General features: G+C 35.3%; 1 protein-coding gene across 1 annotated transcript in view; it reads left to right on the forward strand.

The window, feature by feature from the left end:
• The window catches only part of LOC132559937 (E3 ubiquitin-protein ligase HUWE1-like), a 63,289-nt gene that overhangs the window by 9,254 nt on the left and 35,830 nt on the right, over positions 1-18,205 (forward strand). The window contains exons 18-36 of the mRNA XM_060224573.1: positions 691-797; positions 975-1,152; positions 1,454-1,545; positions 2,148-2,374; positions 2,772-2,832; positions 3,235-3,411; positions 3,768-4,013; positions 4,430-5,079; positions 5,420-5,542; positions 6,217-6,290; positions 6,479-6,636; positions 7,961-8,083; positions 8,377-8,529; positions 8,826-8,954; positions 10,036-10,134; positions 10,451-10,583; positions 14,203-14,327; positions 14,925-15,065; positions 15,773-15,891. Of these exons, the coding sequence (XP_060080556.1) occupies positions 691-797; positions 975-1,152; positions 1,454-1,545; positions 2,148-2,374; positions 2,772-2,832; positions 3,235-3,411; positions 3,768-4,013; positions 4,430-5,079; positions 5,420-5,542; positions 6,217-6,290; positions 6,479-6,636; positions 7,961-8,083; positions 8,377-8,529; positions 8,826-8,954; positions 10,036-10,134; positions 10,451-10,583; positions 14,203-14,327; positions 14,925-15,065; positions 15,773-15,891 (3,115 nt within the window). The remainder of the gene's footprint in view (positions 1-690; positions 798-974; positions 1,153-1,453; positions 1,546-2,147; positions 2,375-2,771; positions 2,833-3,234; positions 3,412-3,767; positions 4,014-4,429; positions 5,080-5,419; positions 5,543-6,216; positions 6,291-6,478; positions 6,637-7,960; positions 8,084-8,376; positions 8,530-8,825; positions 8,955-10,035; positions 10,135-10,450; positions 10,584-14,202; positions 14,328-14,924; positions 15,066-15,772; positions 15,892-18,205) is intronic.

Genomic DNA, 18,205 nt, shown 5'->3' on the forward strand with positions numbered 1-18,205 from the left:
TTATTACTTTGTATGTGATAACAATTATGTCTTTGTATGATTTTACTTAAACTGTGACCAATTTCAAGCAAGGTTATCAATATTTGTGGAGTTGAAAGCATTTGCTCAGTATGAGCCATAGGAGGTTAAATGCTCCTGTCTCTTTTTTGTCTGTTGACAATCTATCTTAGTCATTTGTCTGTTTCTCTGCCAGTAATGGAAGGTTCCCTGCCAAAATCCCTACAGCACATCATCAGCAATGCCGAATACTATGGACCATCCCTGTTCCTCCTTGGTAAGGACACCTTTAGTTTTCTTTACCTGTGACAATTAATTTCCTGGTTCTTAGTTCCCTAGGTAAAGGGATCAACCACTGTATACGGGATTGCTCTACCATATTCATTACAGTCTTGATTTTCATTCCCATAGATAATTTTTTGTTTTATTTTGCTTATTTGAAAAAATTCAACATAATACAAACCCCAATTGTTTTCCTTTATAAAGAACTAAAAAAAATTGATTAGGCCTTGCATGCCTTTGTTCAGCCAATTCTGATTATCTTTGATATATGAAGTTGTTTAGATTACTGCTAATTTATTTCGTTGGAGATTCGTGGTCAGTCTAGTTGTATATGAAATGAAAAGCGGTTGAAATTAGATTAAAAACTGGTTGCTGCTAGTTATCTGATCTTCAGTTTGACTTATGTTACAGCCACGGACGTTGTGACAGTGTATGTGTTCCAGGAGCCATCCCTTCTGTCCTCCCTACAGGACAGTGGACTTACTGATGTTGTGCTCCATGCTTTACTTATCAAAGATGTGAGTAGACTCTCTACATTGTGAGTTTTTTTTATGTATACAACAAGGTGAAATTTTATGTGGCTGACATCAAGGTGAACTGTATAATATTGTTAAAAATCAGGATATAAATCCACAGCATGTTTAGCTTGTTACAAATTTTGTCAGAGAGAGTTGAAAGTTTGATTATGTTGACAGGTGCCAGCAACGCGAGAGGTATTGGCTTCCCTACCCAATGTGTTCAGTGCCCTATGTTTGAACACACGAGGCTTAGAGGCATTTGTCAACTGTAAACCATTTGACAGATTATTCAAAGTGTTGCTCTCACCTGATTATCTCCCTGCAATGCGACGGAGACGTAGCTCTGACCCCTTTGGTAAGTGTCCCTCATTCTGTCTCTTGGGAGAGATCACTGTCAGTATGTCAGGATTAAGGTCATTGTGATGTCATTCAGAAAGTTCAACATTCTTTCAATGATACAGCTTATTCCTACGATAACTTACCCCAGGTGCTTATTTCTTCAGTGTTAAGCTGCAAAATATACTGTTCCTTACAATAAGCTCACATTTTCAAAAACCGAAGTATTTGCTTTAGCATTCAAACAGCAAGGCATTTTCTGTAACATCTCTGAACAATTTGTAAATGTATCTGAGCTAAATTTGATTGTGATCTTACAGGTGACACAGCCAGTAACCTTGGAAATGCAATGGATGAACTGATGAGGCATCAGCCGTCATTAAGGACTGATGCCACCAAAGCCATCATTAAGGTAGGTTGGATGACTAAGAATTATTGATAGACCTCTCAGTGAGCCTCAGGAGGTTTCTAAAGTAGTTGCTTTTCAATGATGTTCCTTTCAAATAAAAAGACTCTAGAAATGCTAAAGTGATTATGTGCATAATACAGATAACTCTGTGATGAGTTTGTCTTGCTCATATTTTAATTAAAAAGCACTGTGTATCTCCGGTGGTGTACTGTTGTGACATCTCCGGTCGTTAATCAGTGCTACATAAATGTAGTGTTAAGCATCGTTGGATGTTGATCTGTTGTGATCAACACTCTTGGTGAAGTAGCTACTACAAGCATTTTCAGTTTTAGAAAGTAAAAAGAAGAAAATAAGATATACTGTGTGTAGGAAATTAACCAGTGACAGTGGTTTGGGAGACATATTTATATTTAAGTTTCCTTGAAACCATCACAAACTATGTAAAGTAATTAGTTTTGGTAAGAAAATATCCCATTTTCTTTTTGGCACATGGTCCTGTCATAACTCGATCAACTTCACATGTTTCTTGAATGGAAGCTATAACATATATATTTATAAATCAAGTGGAGGTAAGTTTTGAAAATATTTTATCATTTCGTTGACAGTTACTAGAAGAAATCTGTGCCATGGGAATGGATCCTAAGTGTGTTTGTCAAAAGTCCCAGCCAAAATCTGAGCCGAATATAGTCTCAATCCGCTCACCCCAGCCTCCTGACAATGGATCTTCTGATGAGGAGGATGAGGAGGAAGAACTTGCTAACACCCAGGACTCTGCTTCTGCTGCTAACAAACCTCCTACACCACCTGAGACTCCTGCAGATACCAGTCAGCAGTGAGTTGATATAGTACAAACCTCTTTCAACATAGTTTCATATAATGTTATTTTAACTAAGTAGACAGAAGACGGGTTTAAGGAAAACTTGTTATTTGAGTCTGGCCCTATACATCAGATTTAGACTAGTCCTTAGAAGGTCACAATTGTTACTTGTAACTAGCACTGTGTATCTCCGGTGGTGTACTGTTGTGACATCTCCGGTCGTTAATCAGTGCTACATAAATGTAGTGATAAGCATCGTTGGATGTTGATCTGTTGTGATCAGCACTCTTGGTAAAGTAGCTACTACAGTGATTACATTATTACCTGTGAATAATATTAATATTATTTGTGTTAAGTAATAATGCACTTTTCTGTGGGAAAGGGTATAAACCTATGACATTGTTTATTGAAGGATGACATCTACTTCACAAGAAAAGCAAGCTATTCCTCTGATGGACTATGTGTTGAATGTGGTAAGTGATTATGTTCTTCAAATGCTCACAGTCCAGTTGTTTTTTGAGCAATAGAAATTGTATACACGATTTAAGAACTTACCTTAAAACATTAAAAACAAATTATCGCTTCACTCTGGAGTTTATAATCTTGATTGGAACAAAATGTTTATAAGACAACTCCTATGTAAAGAAGAATATAAGGCATAGACTAGATGATGAAATGTGGCATATATGATACACAAACTATTGAGAGATTCTTAACATTGATTCAGAACGAGACATGACAGACATGTAACACTGTATAAAATGACAGGGGTATAGGTAGGAATTCATTGGTTTTCCTTGATTTCAAGATATTGAATAGATTGGAAAGAGTTCTTGAAGAATATATTTTTGAAATCATTGGTGGTTGTTCCTCAGATGAAGTTTGTCGAAGCCATACTAAGCAACAACTCGACAGATGACCATTGCCGTGAGTTTGTCGCCCAGAAAGGACTCCAACCTCTCATGTCTATTCTTGGCCTGCCTAATCTTCCAATTGACTTTCCCACATCACCAGCATGTCAAGCTGTTTCCATTGTGTGCAAATCAATACTAGTAAGTACATTGTTGAGTTGGGATATTTCTTGGGTGATGTGCAATATTGCAATACAAAACTGAAAATTGGAAACATTATTACAAGCAGCCAGTAAATTGGGTTTTATTCTTGATATTTCAATTGTAATAGAATACATAATACTGTTGTTAAAATATTATTGTGATGGTTGTTAATTTTAGGATAGGAACTTAAAGATATTGATGAGAAAGTTTGTATCTAAATTATTAGAAATTACAACTTATGAAAAAATTTCCTTTTCATCTGTTTTGTTTTACCATCAAATAAATACAGGTAATAATTTCTCTCTATAAACTATAGTTTCTGAGAAGTAAAACTTGGTTGTGTGTTTGTACAGAATTTGTCGCGGGAACCCCAGGTTCTGAAACAGGGCCTGTTGAAGTTGGACGAGGTGTTACAGAGTCTGGAGACCCTTCACCAGCCTCTTGAAGCACCTGGAGGGTCTGTTCTCCTGCGCGAACTGGCAAACGTGGCTCACATACCAGATGCTGCCCAGTTACCCCAGAACACACCTCTCTTGCATGCCCTGTCCTCTTGCCATGCTTACATCTTGATGTTTGTACATGTCTGCCGGATGGGACAGGTAAACTATCACTGCATTCTGTCTTCTGACAATTTAGATTTTTTGTAGAAAGTTGATTTGGTTATTTAAATATGTTGAATATAATTAGAGTACAGCAAGTGCACTCTGAAACGATCATTGAGAAACAAATTGATTTTCTCTATGAAAAAAATGAGTGCAAAATGAAGAAATCGGTCTTGATTTAAAGATTACAATTATCTAGTTGTCATCTCTCAGGACTCTTATAACATTAAGCTTGGAGTAAAAATGGTTTGATGTGACTATGCATCATACTTGCTTTACAGATAGATGCTTTGTACAGTATTTTAAAAGTAATCTCACAAAGTAATTGTAGCTGTTTACATTTTCTCATGGAATTATCCCTGTACTTCATGTACGCTTAAGAACTTGTACTCATAGAGTCCATTTGTTTGCAGACGGACATACGTACAATCTCTGTGAATCACTGGGGTTCTGACCTGGGTTTAAAAGTGTTGGAAGGTCTTAGCAAGCTGTACACATCATTGGTGTGGGAAAGCACTGTGCTGCTAGCTCTATGTAATGATGATGTGCTGCCTGCCAGCTGTGAGTTTGGTAAGGCAGACATGGAGAAACTACTCCCTAAGGATTTCAAATCAGACAAGGACATCAAAGAAGAGAGTACAACTCTAACACATAGTGCTGGTGAACTTGGAAGTAATGGTGTTAGTGCTGCCATGGAATCTCTCTCCACGTCGGAGAGCACAGAGACTCCTATGGACGTTAGTGACATGCAATCACAGGCGACATCTTCAGATAAGGACAGTAAACGCCCAAAAATTTCAACAGCACTGCAGGCACAGGTGAAACAGTTGAAGCCACTTTTGTCGGTGTCTTCACGTCTATGTCGTGCTCTTGCTGAGCTGTTTGGCCTCCTGGTGAAACTCTGTGTTGGTAGCCCAGTGCGACAGAGGCGAAGTCACCAGATCCCACCTCCGCCAACTACACCTTCCCCTGCTGCCCAGGCAGTAGCCCGAGCACTCACCAGACTTCTAACCAATGGCCTTCAGTGGACTCCACCTGAATATTCCCCAGTACCCAAACTTAGGTAAGACCTCATTATTAATGCATTTGGTGTTCAGTCTTGAAGAAAAATCACACCTGATACTTCCTTTGTCAATATTCTTGTAAAAATTCCACCTAAAAATGCTAACACGGATAAATGTCCCATCAGAAATAGCTAGAAAACACCTAATACTTATAAAACACCTTTGTAATGGTATGAATATGGATAAAATTCTTACAATAAAGATGAATCCATTAAAATCTTACAGAGAAACTCTACTGATCCATTGAAATCTTTCAGAGAAACCCTACAAAAGTGTTACAATAATTTAAGTAAATTCCATTCCAAACAATTTGATGAGATAATAATGTTGTTATTTCAGGTTAACATTTCTTGTGTGTTCTGTGGGCTTTACATCCCCAATGTTGTTTGATGAGAAGAAACAGCCCTATCATCTGATGCTACAGAAGTTTGTCTCATCAGGAGGACAGAAGGCATTATTTGAGTTAGTATTGGTCACAGGCTTTTTGATATGATTGGTGCTATTCCTGTAGAAAATCTTTCCTGTATGAGCTTTGGTTCATTTCCAGTTTCAGAATTTTACTGCGGGGGTAACTTCAGATAGTGAGGGGAAAAAATGTGTGAATGGTGTTTCTGAGTGTTTCAGTGTGTGTTAATGTTTGTAAAATTTAGTCACCTGCCAAAATATTTTAATCAGAGAACTGTTAGAAATCTCCTATCCAAATTGATGATGGCCATTGTTAAAGATGAGTTCCAAACAGCAAGGGAGTTCATATCTAAGCTGGGAACTTTTTTTTCCCCAGAGTGTTTATATACCAATAGTAGTCGAGGTTAAAGTTCTTTACAGAAATGAAAATAAAAAAACTCTACTCTGTATGTTTTTGGATTTTAACATTATTACAGTATGCTATGAAACAAAAAAATCCCTCCAAAAATTTTAAAAAGACAAACACTAAAAACAACAGTGGGTCCTGCTAAGCATTGTATCCCTATGACCTGGGACATTTATACATATTTGTATCAATGTTGGGGTCTATGAAGGAACAGTTTCATAGCTCTTTGATAATCTTAACGCCATTTAGGAACAATATCAATTTCTTGGAATTTTTCAATTTCTGCTCTGTATTTCAGTTATGTACATTTCTTGTTGTATTACAGAGCCTTCTCCTGGGCATTGTCCATTGATGGGAAAGTACAAATGGCTGATGGTTTGGAGTTTCCAGAACTACCTGGTAAGTATTGATAATCACATAAATAAAGGGCAACTGATCAGTATATAAATTGGATTTTGATAAAACACAGAACATGAACTTGGACAAATGGTGAAAATAATTCTTAGGGGAGGGGAGAAGTTAGGAAGTGTTTCAAATATATGAAATGAGAAATGAGCTTTACAGCTAATAGTGTCACTATGTTTCAGATGGTACTGGTGAGTTCATTGATGCATGGCTGATGTTAGTGGAGAAAATGGTAAATCCTAAAACAGTGCTGGAGTCAACACATACTCTACCAGAGAAGTCTAGTCAGGCAGGTTTTGTGCCCTTCAGTCCAGTCCAGTACCTTATCAGCACACAGAAGGTAAATATCTAATTCCCAGCATGTATTGTATACTGTCAATGTAGAACCAGCGATGATTTCAAACCACACCTGGTGATTGTCTTGTGAACCTGTTAATTGTCCTTTTCACCTGCTGATTGTCTTGTACATCTGTTAATTGTCCTTTTCACCTGCTGATTGTCTTGTAAACCTGTTAATTGTCCTTTTCACCTGCTGATTGTCTTGTACATCTGTTAATTGTCCTTTTCACCTGGTGATTGTCTTGTACATCTGTTAATTGTCCTTTTCACCTGCTGATTGTCTTGTAAACCTGTTAATTGTCCTTTTCACCTGGTGATTGTCTTGTACATCTGTTAATTGTCCTTTTCCTTTTCACCTGTCCTTTTCACCTGGTGATTGTCTTGTACATCTGTTAATTGTCCTTTTCACCTGCTGATTGTCTTGTACATCTGTTAATTGTCCTTTTCACCTGCTGATTGTCTTGTAAACCTGTTAATTGTCCTTTTCACCTGGTGATTGTCTTGTACATCTGTTAATTGTCCTTTTCACCTGGTGATTGTCTTGTACATCTGTTAATTGTCCTTTTCACCTGGTGATTGTCTTGTACATCTGTTAATTGTCCTTTTCACCTGCTGATTGTCTTGTAAACCTGTTAATTGTCCTTTTCACCTGGTGATTGTCTTGTACATCTGTTAATTGTCCTTTTCACCTGCTGATTGTCTTGTAAACCTGTTAATTGTCCTTTTCACCTGGTGATTGTCTTGTACATCTGTTAATTGTCCTTTTCACCTGGTGATTGTCTTGTACATCTGTTAATTGTCCTTTTCACCTGCTGATTGTCTTGTACATCTGTTAATTGTCCTTTTCACCTGGTGATTGTCTTGTACATCTGTTAATTGTCCTTTTCACCTGCTGATTGTCTTGTAAACCTGTTAATTGTCCTTTTCACCTGCTGATTGTCTTGTACATCTGTTAATTGTCCTTTTCACCTGGTGATTGTCTTGTACATCTGTTAATTGTCCTTTTCACCTGCTGATTGTCTTGTAAACCTGTTAATTGTCCTTTTCACCTGGTGATTGTCTTGTACATCTGTTAATTGTCCTTTTCACCTGGTGATTGTCTTGTACATCTGTTAATTGTCCTTTTCACCTGCTGATTGTCTTGTAAATCTGTTAATTGTCCTTTTCACCTGCTGATTGTCTTGTACATCTGTTAATTGTCCTTTTCACCTGCTGATTGTCTTGTAAACCTGTTAATTGTCCTTTTCACCTGCTGATTGTCTTGTAAACCTGTTAATTGTCCTTTTCACCTGCTGATTGTCTTGTACATCTGTTGGATGTTTCAGGCTGCTTTTAATGCAGTGATGCACCTGTGGAACAAGAAACCTTTGAAGCTGTATGGTGGTCGCATGTCAGAATCCATCCTGGCAATATTGTGTCATATCATCAAGGGGGAGACCATCATAAAGGTACATACAGATTTATACTGGATGGTGTTAGACTGGTCTTAAAAGTAAACATATCTAATAGTACACCAGCTACAATTTGTGTTACAATAGACATCGTTGTCAAACAAATTAGTTCTGACTTGTTACTAACGCTACAAAGATGTTACAATAATGACTATTCTTATACATTTATTGTATGCAAGTTTTATTAAGTGGAAAATTATATGGATTAAATATTATTCTTGAGTGAACTTGTGAACTACTTGTGGGTTTAAATTTGTGTTTTGATTCTATTCTGATTGATATCATCACAGGATTACTTGGCTAGAGAGAAGGAGGAGACACCGGGTACATCAGGGACGGCAAGCAGTATCAGTATTCTGAATCCTGCTGCAGCTGCTGCTGCTGCCCCTGCTGCTGTACAGCGACCTAGCATCCCTGAAGTTGATCAAGCACATCTACAGCAGGTTTGCAACAAAGTCTTATTTCAGAACAAGCTCTCTCTACTTCCAATGGCTGCCCTGCTTAAGATTTTGAAGTTTTAATTTGATCTTAAGAAATACAAGAAGTATTGTAATTAAAATTCCATATTTATCTCACAATAATCACATGTTGGTTAGAAAAAGACCACCCATATCTGTAAGCAGTATAAGTGCCAGCTATGTCATTTTTCTGTATTAAGCCTGCCTCCTCTTTGAGTCATATATATGTAGGCCCGCTTGTCTTGTTGGTAATTAAATGCTATTTATCTCTTTGTGAACAGTTGATGGATATGGGTTTTACCAGAGAACATGCCACGCAGGCTCTCAACCATACTACCAGTATAGAACAGGCCACAGAGTACATCCTGACTCACCCACTGGTCCCTGCCCCCAGGACTTCAGCTGCTAATGTAAGTAATGATACAGACAGATAGGTTGTCATAGCTAGTTTTGATATCATATTTACATGCATAACTTAACTCATCTTAACCTTGCAATATGTTATTGGTGAAGAAGTTGGATTTTCAATCATTTAATTTGATTGGTATGTTCCATGTTGTGCTGTTGCATATGCCGAAACACTGCAACCAATTTTGCTCCCATTTGGTAGTATATGATGATGTCTAGCTCTCCAGTCACACCAACAGAATTCTTCAGTCCTATAATCATCCAGACATATTCATCATAATATTTTCATTTAGCACATTGCCAGAATCTACCAGATTTCAAGCGTTCAGTATAGAAAACAGACACTTTTGTTGATTCATGTACTAGCTTATCGAATCCCCCTGGTCCTTACTGAAGTTATCAAACACATCACATGTAAGCAGTGAATGTTTTTGCAAATGGTGTTCTGGGGTTGCTACACACGTTACATTCTCATTGCTATTGATGGATGCAAAGAAAAATGAAATAGTCTCGCACCATCTTTGTTCTAAGGTATATATGTTAATATATGATAAAAATGAAGTATTCCAACTTTCCAGTGATGAATATATCATAGACAAGCATATGTCATAATGTCCTTGATGATATATTGATAGCAACTGAGGAAAGATGAAGTTGGCTGAAAACCTGAACATTGACTGAATTCTTAAATGACCAGAAAATTTGAAAGTGAAACTCACTACTGCCATAATGATTTAAATCTTTGCTAATATCATTACCATTTTACATTCAAATAAATTCTTTTTGAAAAGTAAAGAAGTGTTGAAGAGGTTATTTACTTTTATTTTTGGTTCTGTTAGTTTGACTAATTGTCTTTTCCGGCAGTTCCTCACTGGTTAGTACTGCAGTAAAGAATGATAGGTGAATGAACAAACTAAGCATACAGTTACATGTGTATAAAGTGAGGAACATTTGACATCATATGTTTATTATTAGAAGCTATAAGCAGTGAATTTAATGTGTCACACAGTAAATTTAATGTGTCACGTTGTTGCCTGTTATTATGGAGAATTCAACTACACCTTTTGTTACACTTGTTATCAGCCCCTTGGTATGGTTCTTGAGATGTCTGAAGAGGACCAAATGATGCGAGCTATAGCCATGTCCCTAGGAGATAACGTGCTCATGTCTACTGATGAGGTAGCTAGCCTTATATATAAAAAGTTAGGAAACTTAAGATATAGTAAGAGCTATTCCAGTGAAATAGTTAGGGCTATTTATTTAAAACTTTGAAAATTCTGTATTGAACATTTTCACACAAATAGTAGTCCTTCTTAAAAATTAATACAACCCCAACATGCAAAAAAAAATCTTTATATGCTCTTTGGAAATATATTGTTATATGTGAAAATATGTTATTATATATGGAGTATTTGAAAGATGTATAGTAAAGTCCATATGTAAGGAACTGCACTGCTAGGGTATAAAGAGATTATAATTAAACATGTTGGTGTTGTAGGGCGGACCAACTTGTTCATCACCCAAACAGGAGCCACCCAAGCCAGAGGAGCCAGAAATTGATGAAAAGCAGGAGAAAGAGGAGCCACTTGATCGAACGACAATTGATCAGTTCACTGACACAGTGATGCCGGGTAAGACAACGTATTGTGTTTAATGATGGTTGGCTATAGGTTTGTCATCTGTTTTCAGTGAAGAAATCTATGTTCAGTAGACATGAAGGGGTAAGGGTGTGGCCCTTATCCCAGCATAGTGGGTCTTGGGCCTTGTCTGGTGGGTACATGGTCATAGTTGTGCAACATCTCTGGGATGAGCTAACACACAGTATACTTGGGTCTGCCAAGACAGTTTTCATCTGTGCTGTGCTGTCACTCCAGTGATGATTTATGTAAATAATTGGTGATGTATGCATTTAAATAACAGTTTAGAATTAAACTAAAAAATCTATTACCCTTTTCTGCTTGGAAACAAGAGATTTTCTGATCTTTCCAAATAATCGCTGAAACCGTCCAAGGATTATTATATCATAGACAAGCATATGTGATAATGTCCTTGATGATGTATTGATAATTACTGAGGAAGGCTTTGCACTTTGGAGTCATCAAACCTGAAGGGTTTGGAGTACATGGATTTGATATTTGATATTCAGATCAACTCAGTTCTGTGAATATTTATGTTGTACTTATATATTACCTTTGCTGTTAAAGTTCCATTTAAGGGTATTCAGATACAATTCCTTGAGATAGGAGTGTACAATTATGACAACTCCATTCAGATTATTATTGCTGCAACTGGGAAGTGGTTGGGGGGGGGGGGTGTATAGTTCTATCTTTCTTGTCTTGGCTCTAATTCCTATACTTCTTGTCACTGGAACCTGAGATATGAGGTCACCTTGGTGATTTACATTTGCATCAAAGAAAAAGATTGTGACGGCTCTACCTACAACACTATTTGTCTTTCGAACTTTATACGTAGGGTATGGGTTTACCTTGATGAGATGGTGTGTTGAAGGGAAACTATAATTTGCTTAATTGTCTTGTTTGAATCATTACCCTTTCCGTTATAGACTTTCCAGTGATGAATATATCATAGACAAGCATATGTCATAATATTCTTGATGATATATTGATAGTGACTGAGGAAAGACAAACATCAGTAGTCCCTAAAATTAGTTAAAATGAAACACTGTTTTGAAACTTCAAATGAAAAAAATAGATCTGTTTGAAATAGGCACTCCCAATTATTTGTACTTGGAAGATATCTTTGCCATTTAACTCTGTAGAAAAGTCATGGGAAAAAGATATCTTTGCCATTTAACTCTGTAGAAAAGTCATGGGAAAAAATACTGTGTTGAAAGAATTTTGGTTGTCAAACATTTTCTTGTTGCCTAAACAATTGACATTTTATTTCATATCTATTGGTCAGCAAAGATTTCTAAGTCCCTTTGGACCCATCATTTAAACAGTGCATGTTTGGTATTGCTTAAAGATCTCGAGGTCAAAGTCAGATTATTGTTACTATAAATAGGAAATTGGTGTTTGTGTTATAGTCTTAACAGATTATCTCTGTTGATGGCCTCTTTTGCCATAGATCAATTTCTGCAGAATATGTACCACAAACTTTCATATCAACCAGCAAACTTTCCAGTGATGAATATATCATAGACAAGCATATGTCATAACATCCTTGATGATATATTGATAGTGACTGAGGAAAGACAAACATCAGTAGTCCCTAAAATTCTTGATGATATATTGATAGTGACTGAGGAAAGACAAACATCAGTGGTCCCTTAGTAAACACTGTTTTGAAACTTCAAATGAAAAAAAATAGATCTGTTTGAAATAGGCACTCCTAATTATTTGTACTTGGAAGATATCTTTGCCATTTAACTCTGTAAAAAAGTCATGGGAAAAAATACTGTGTTGAAAGAATTTTGGTTGTCAAACATTTTCTTGTTGCCTAAACAATTGACATTTTATTTCATATCTATTGGTCAGCAAAGATTTCTAAGTCCCTTTGGACCCATCATTTAAACAGTGCATGTTTGGTATTGCTTAAAGATCTCGAGGTCAAAGTCAGATTATTGTTACTATAAATAGGAAATTGGTGTTTGTGTTATAGTCTTAACAGATTATCTCTGTTGATGGCCTCTTTTGCCATAGATCAATTTCTGCAGAATATATACCACAAACTTTCATATCAACCAGCAAACTTTCCAGTGATGAATATATCATAGACAAGCATATGTCATAACATCCTTGATGATATATTGATAGTGACTGAGGAAAGACAAACATCAGTGGTCCCTAAAATTAGTTAAAATGAAACACTGTTTTGAAACTTCAAATGAAAAAAATAGATCTGTTTGAAATAGGCACTCCCAATTATTTGTACTTGGAAGATATCTTTGCCATTTAACTCTGTAAAAAAAGTCATGGGAAAAAATACTGTGTTGAAAGAATTTTGGTTGTCAAACATTTTCTTGTTGCCTAAACAATTGACATTTTATTTCATATCTATTGGTCAGCAAAGATTTCTAAGTCCCTTTGGACCCATCATTTAAACAGTGCATGTTTGGTATTGCATAAAGATCTCAAGGTCAAAGTCAGATTATTGTTACTATAAATAGGAAATTGGTGTTTGTGTTATAGTCTTAACAGATTATCTCTGTTGATGGCCTCTTTCGCCATAGATCAATTTCTGCAGAATATATACCACAAACTTTCATATCAACCAGCAAACTTTCCAGTGATGAATATATCATAGACAAGCATATGTCATAACATCCTTGATGATATATTGATAGTGACTGAGGAAAGATGAACTACACAGTCTTAATTATGAAGTTTTTATTGACATGTTTTGTGGTTTAGTTAACTTAATTACCTCCAAAAAGATCTCAGCAACAATAACAATCGTTTAAACTTTTATAATACTAGACTGAATGCTTTTTAGTGAATGTTTATATTTGCTAGTTATGCAAGAACCCATTTAAATCACAGGGAGCTATATTTAAAACCTTTTGGGAATGTTGATATGAATTAAGATACAGAACTTGGTTTGGAAATTATTATTTTGAATTTTAATCAGATAAACATGTTATATTAAGTTGAACAGAGAATCAAATTAGTGAAGTATGAGAACTTTCCAGTGATGAGTATATCATAGACAAGCATATGTCATAATATCCTTGATGATATATTGATAGTGACTGAGGAAAAGTTGATAATAAACTTCAAGTTTGGCCCAAAATCTATGAAAATGAGCTTTGTTTTGATAATGTTTGAAATGGATTTTACAAGAGAAAGCTTGTTACCTTTCTACAATTTTAATATATTGAAAGTGATTCTCACAAATACAACAATACATTTAATAGAAATAGTTACTTTATATCTAAAAGCTTCAGAAATTGTAACATTTATATTCAAATTTTTACACTGAATCTGAATCCTTACTTTTAAGAATCGAATTGATAATTGAAATATGAAAACTTTCCAGTGATGAATATATCATAGACAAGCATATGTCATAATATCCTTGATGATATATTGATAGTGACTGAGGAAAGCCAAAAATACAGCCGTAAAATGAAAAAAGGTTTCATGGCTTGTTTCATAGTGAACTAAGTACTACTCTAACACTAACATTTCTGGATCAAATCACCATGCAGATATTAACAGACAGGATTTAGGTGAAGATGAAATATAGATATTTTATTTTTTTAATGTGTGAAATAATGTTTTTTTTCAGGTTGTCTGGCATTGCTGGACACACTCCCTGAGACAGTGTATCGTGTTTGTGACCTACTTATTGTAGTCACACAGAGGAATGGACTGGAGTGGCAGAAACGAGCCCTGGCCTCACTTGTACAGGAAGTAAGTCCAACACAGTTAAACACATTAATTTTCCATTAAAGTGATGTCATACACAATTACGTCTTCAGTGGAACGCAGAGAAGCTGGAGACCACTTGAACAGATTTGCTTTGTCTTGTCAAATGAAAGCTGATGAAAATCTTGAAATGAACTCTTTAGAAATGTTATATTAACAGGAGGTCAGAGCTTTAATTTCAGCAAGTGTGAAAAAAATGTCTGCATTTATTATTTGGCTTGATATTTTATTTTGATGATGTATCTTATTGGAATGTATTGATGCTTTGCACATCAACATAACATTAAAATACTCTGGTTTGCTTTCCTACGTGAAGGTCTATCATAATCTTCAGTATTTAATTCCTGTCTTTGGAGTTTCATTTTCGCCAGTTGAGATATCAAAGCTTGGTTGCTAGCAATTGCTAGATTTGAGCGCTGATAAAAAACAGTCAGATATTTATATTACAGCAAGTTGTAAGTATCTAAGAAAAAAACAAAAGAAAAAAATACATGATAAAGTTTTGAAAAATTTAAAATCCCTATGTTTTTTTTATTTAAAGTTAAGTGATTTATTGTAAGATATTTTTCTGTTTCAATTCAGGTTCAGTCCTTGGGTCAGAAGTTACTCACTGTAGGTCATATCTGTCCTCCTGAAGAGTCTAGTCCTAATGACAAGAAGGCTTTCCATCCTGACTCTTGCAAGTTTGCAACACGACTTCATTTATTTAGCCTGCTGTTTGAGGTATGATATATGTGATAGCTGTATCTTAAATTATTTATTGATTTGGTATATTATGCAACAATTATAAAAAAAATGCAAGGTCATCTTGTCTAAATCACTCTTGTTGACCAAAATGGAAGCTTGATGTGTGTTAAAACCAAAATGCTAAAAGTACAACAATTTTGTCCTGAACTGTCTGTATTACAAAGTCATCCTTGTATTTATAGGTTTATAAACATTTCACCCTGGTCTGTCATGATATTACAAAGTCACTCATGTATCTATAGGTTTATAAACATTTCACCCTGGTCTGTCATGATATTACAAAGTCACTCATGTATCTATAGGTTTATAAACATTTCACCCTGATCTGTCATGATATTACAAAGTCACTCATGTATCTATAGGTTTATAAACATTTCACCCTGATCTGTCATGATATTACAAAGTCATCCATGTATATATAGGTTTATAAACATTTCACCCTGGTCTGTCATGATATTACAAGTCATCCATGTATCTATAGGTTTATAAACATTTCACCCTGGTCTGTCATGGTATTACAAAGTCATCCATGTATCTATAGGTTTATAAACATTTCACCCTGGTCTGTCATGATATTACAAAGTCATCCATGTATCTATAGGTTTAAAACAAATTTTCTTTGTACTTTCAATACCACATAGTTGTGTTGCTATCCATACAGTAGAAAGGTGTTGTTGTTGTAGGAGGCGAGGATGCCGTGTGCTGAGACGGTGGAGAAAGTCTACCTGACTGACCTCTTGGTACAGGTGTTGAGTAGTGGACAGGAATTCCTCACAGCCAATCGGGATTATGTTTCACCAAAGTAAGTCATTCTTTTCACGACAACCCTATTAAGAAAATTAGTCATCTTTCAATTCTTCAAACTCACAAAGCACGAGTCCATCAAATTGAATTGTTTCAACACTGAAAACAAAGGAGGAAGGAGTCTTGTTATAGCCAATACCAGTTCTGTAAAGAAGTCCCACGGTGAGCACCTATCTCCTTTCCAGTGATGAATATATCATAGACAAGCATATGTCATAATATCCTTGATGATATATTGATAGTGACTGAGGAAAGACAAACATTATTTACTTTAATATAAGTTAGTATGTCTTGTTAAAATAAGTCCCATGTCAATCTCTGCAGTCATATTGCTTGTATCTTTCTTCAGTAAATACCACACTCGGCTTGTTTCATACATTTTGCAAAAGTAAGTTTTTCTTCGCAGTCAAACTCTGCAAAGATAATATTGCCAATGAAAGTCCCCCATCCTAAAACTCTACAAAGAATATATATTGTCAGTGAAAGTCATTTTCTGCACTCATACCCTGAAGTAGTTAGCAGTAAAAGTCATGGGGGTTGTTTCTTCAATTCCAAGCCAACACAGTCTGTTCCTTCCATTTCTCCCTACTGTCCAAACTTGATGAGAGGATGTGTTTTATCTGGAGTAAAACCTTAAATTAGCACCTTCTTCTTTCCAGTGATGAATGTATCATAGACAAGCATATGTCATAATATCCTTGATGATATATTGATAACGACTGAGGAAAGATGAAATTTTGAATGACATCCACTAAAGTAAACTTTGATTTGATACTTGCATCATTATCTTAAAGGAAGCTCGCTGCCACTCTACAATTTTAATGCCTATGCAAATATTGTCCAGAGAACTCCTCCTAATCCAGATTTCCATGAAACTTCAAAATCTCTTCTCAATGTAAGGGACCAAATGAATCTGCAGTGGTAATAATTATCCTCAAGATAACCGTTCTTGTTGTTATAAATACATCAATACATTTATTGGAGAAAAGTAGTGTCACTAAGAAGTTCTGGGTTTTTTTTGTTGTTTTTTTTACAATTTCACATTTTTTTCAAGTTTTTTTCAAATTGCACCTGAATATTGGAATATGAAATTTTTCCACTGATGAATATATCATAGACAAGCATATGTCATAACATTCTTGATGATATATTGATAGCAACTGAGGAAAGATGAAATTCAGCTTTAAATCTGTGAAAATAAGCAGTTTTTTTATAATGCTTGAAACAGATTTTACTTCAGGAAGCTTGTTACCATTCTGCAATTTGAATATATCAAATCATGGTTATGAGTACTTCAGTACATTTAAGAAGTTCTGAAATTCTTTAAAGTTTCATATTTTTCTCTATTTGAATCCCACAAGTCAAACCCCAGAAACTTTCTAGTGATGAATGTTTCATAGACTTGATTTATACATATTTTATTTGTTCAATATAACAAATGGGATCAGGCACAAATTATCACAACTTAGAAATGCCTTCTCCCATTTCATAGACTTGCATTTGTCACAATATTCTTGATGATATATTGATTAAAACTTGTCCGTCAAAGAAAAACACCATTTCCTTACCATAATGCTTTAGTATCTTTATACTACATTGTTATTCTAGGTTTAAGTAAATTTATTAACAGAAGGGGAAAGGTGTAGTGTTTAAATATTTAGAAAGTTTATGATGAATCATGGTTTGGGGCATACAATGTTAGGCTTGTCCATTATTTTGGCATTGAGATTTTTTTTTTGGCTCATTTTCTCTGTAAATGAAATATAATTTGGTAATTCTGGTCAGATTCTGAAGTAGTAGTATCACTACAAAGCTCTGGATTTTTTTTTTTTTTTTTTTTTTTAAAGTTTTACATTTTATTTTTTCAAATTTTTATTCTGAATCTGAATGCTTCTATTTAAGAATCAGACCTGATAATTGAAAAATGAGAACTTTCCAGTGATGAATATATCATAGACAAGCATATGTCATAATATCCTTGATGATATATTGATAGTGACTGAGGAAAGATTCTGCTTTGGGTATGGTCAAATTACTTCTAGCTATTAGAGCCATTTAGCTCAAAAAATTCAAATCTAAATTTTCACTAGAACTCCTTTGACTGATATTCCTGAGCCTCACCAAACTCCAATGGGAATTACATATAAAGTTCATCAGACAGAAATTTCAGACTTCTTACCATTGGTTCAGCAGATAGGATTTCAGTTAGGTTTATGAGTCTTCAGTAAACATGTTGATAAAGCCAATAACATTAAAAAGTTTTGTAATTCTCCACAGTTGCCAGATGGGACATTCATGTCTGTTTGACACAT

This window comes from Ylistrum balloti, unplaced genomic scaffold (assembly GCF_031769215.1).
Source record: "Ylistrum balloti isolate Yb309-2 unplaced genomic scaffold, AGI_CSIRO_Ybal_v1 Utg371000, whole genome shotgun sequence".
Lineage (NCBI taxonomy): Eukaryota > Metazoa > Mollusca > Bivalvia > Pectinida > Pectinidae > Ylistrum > Ylistrum balloti.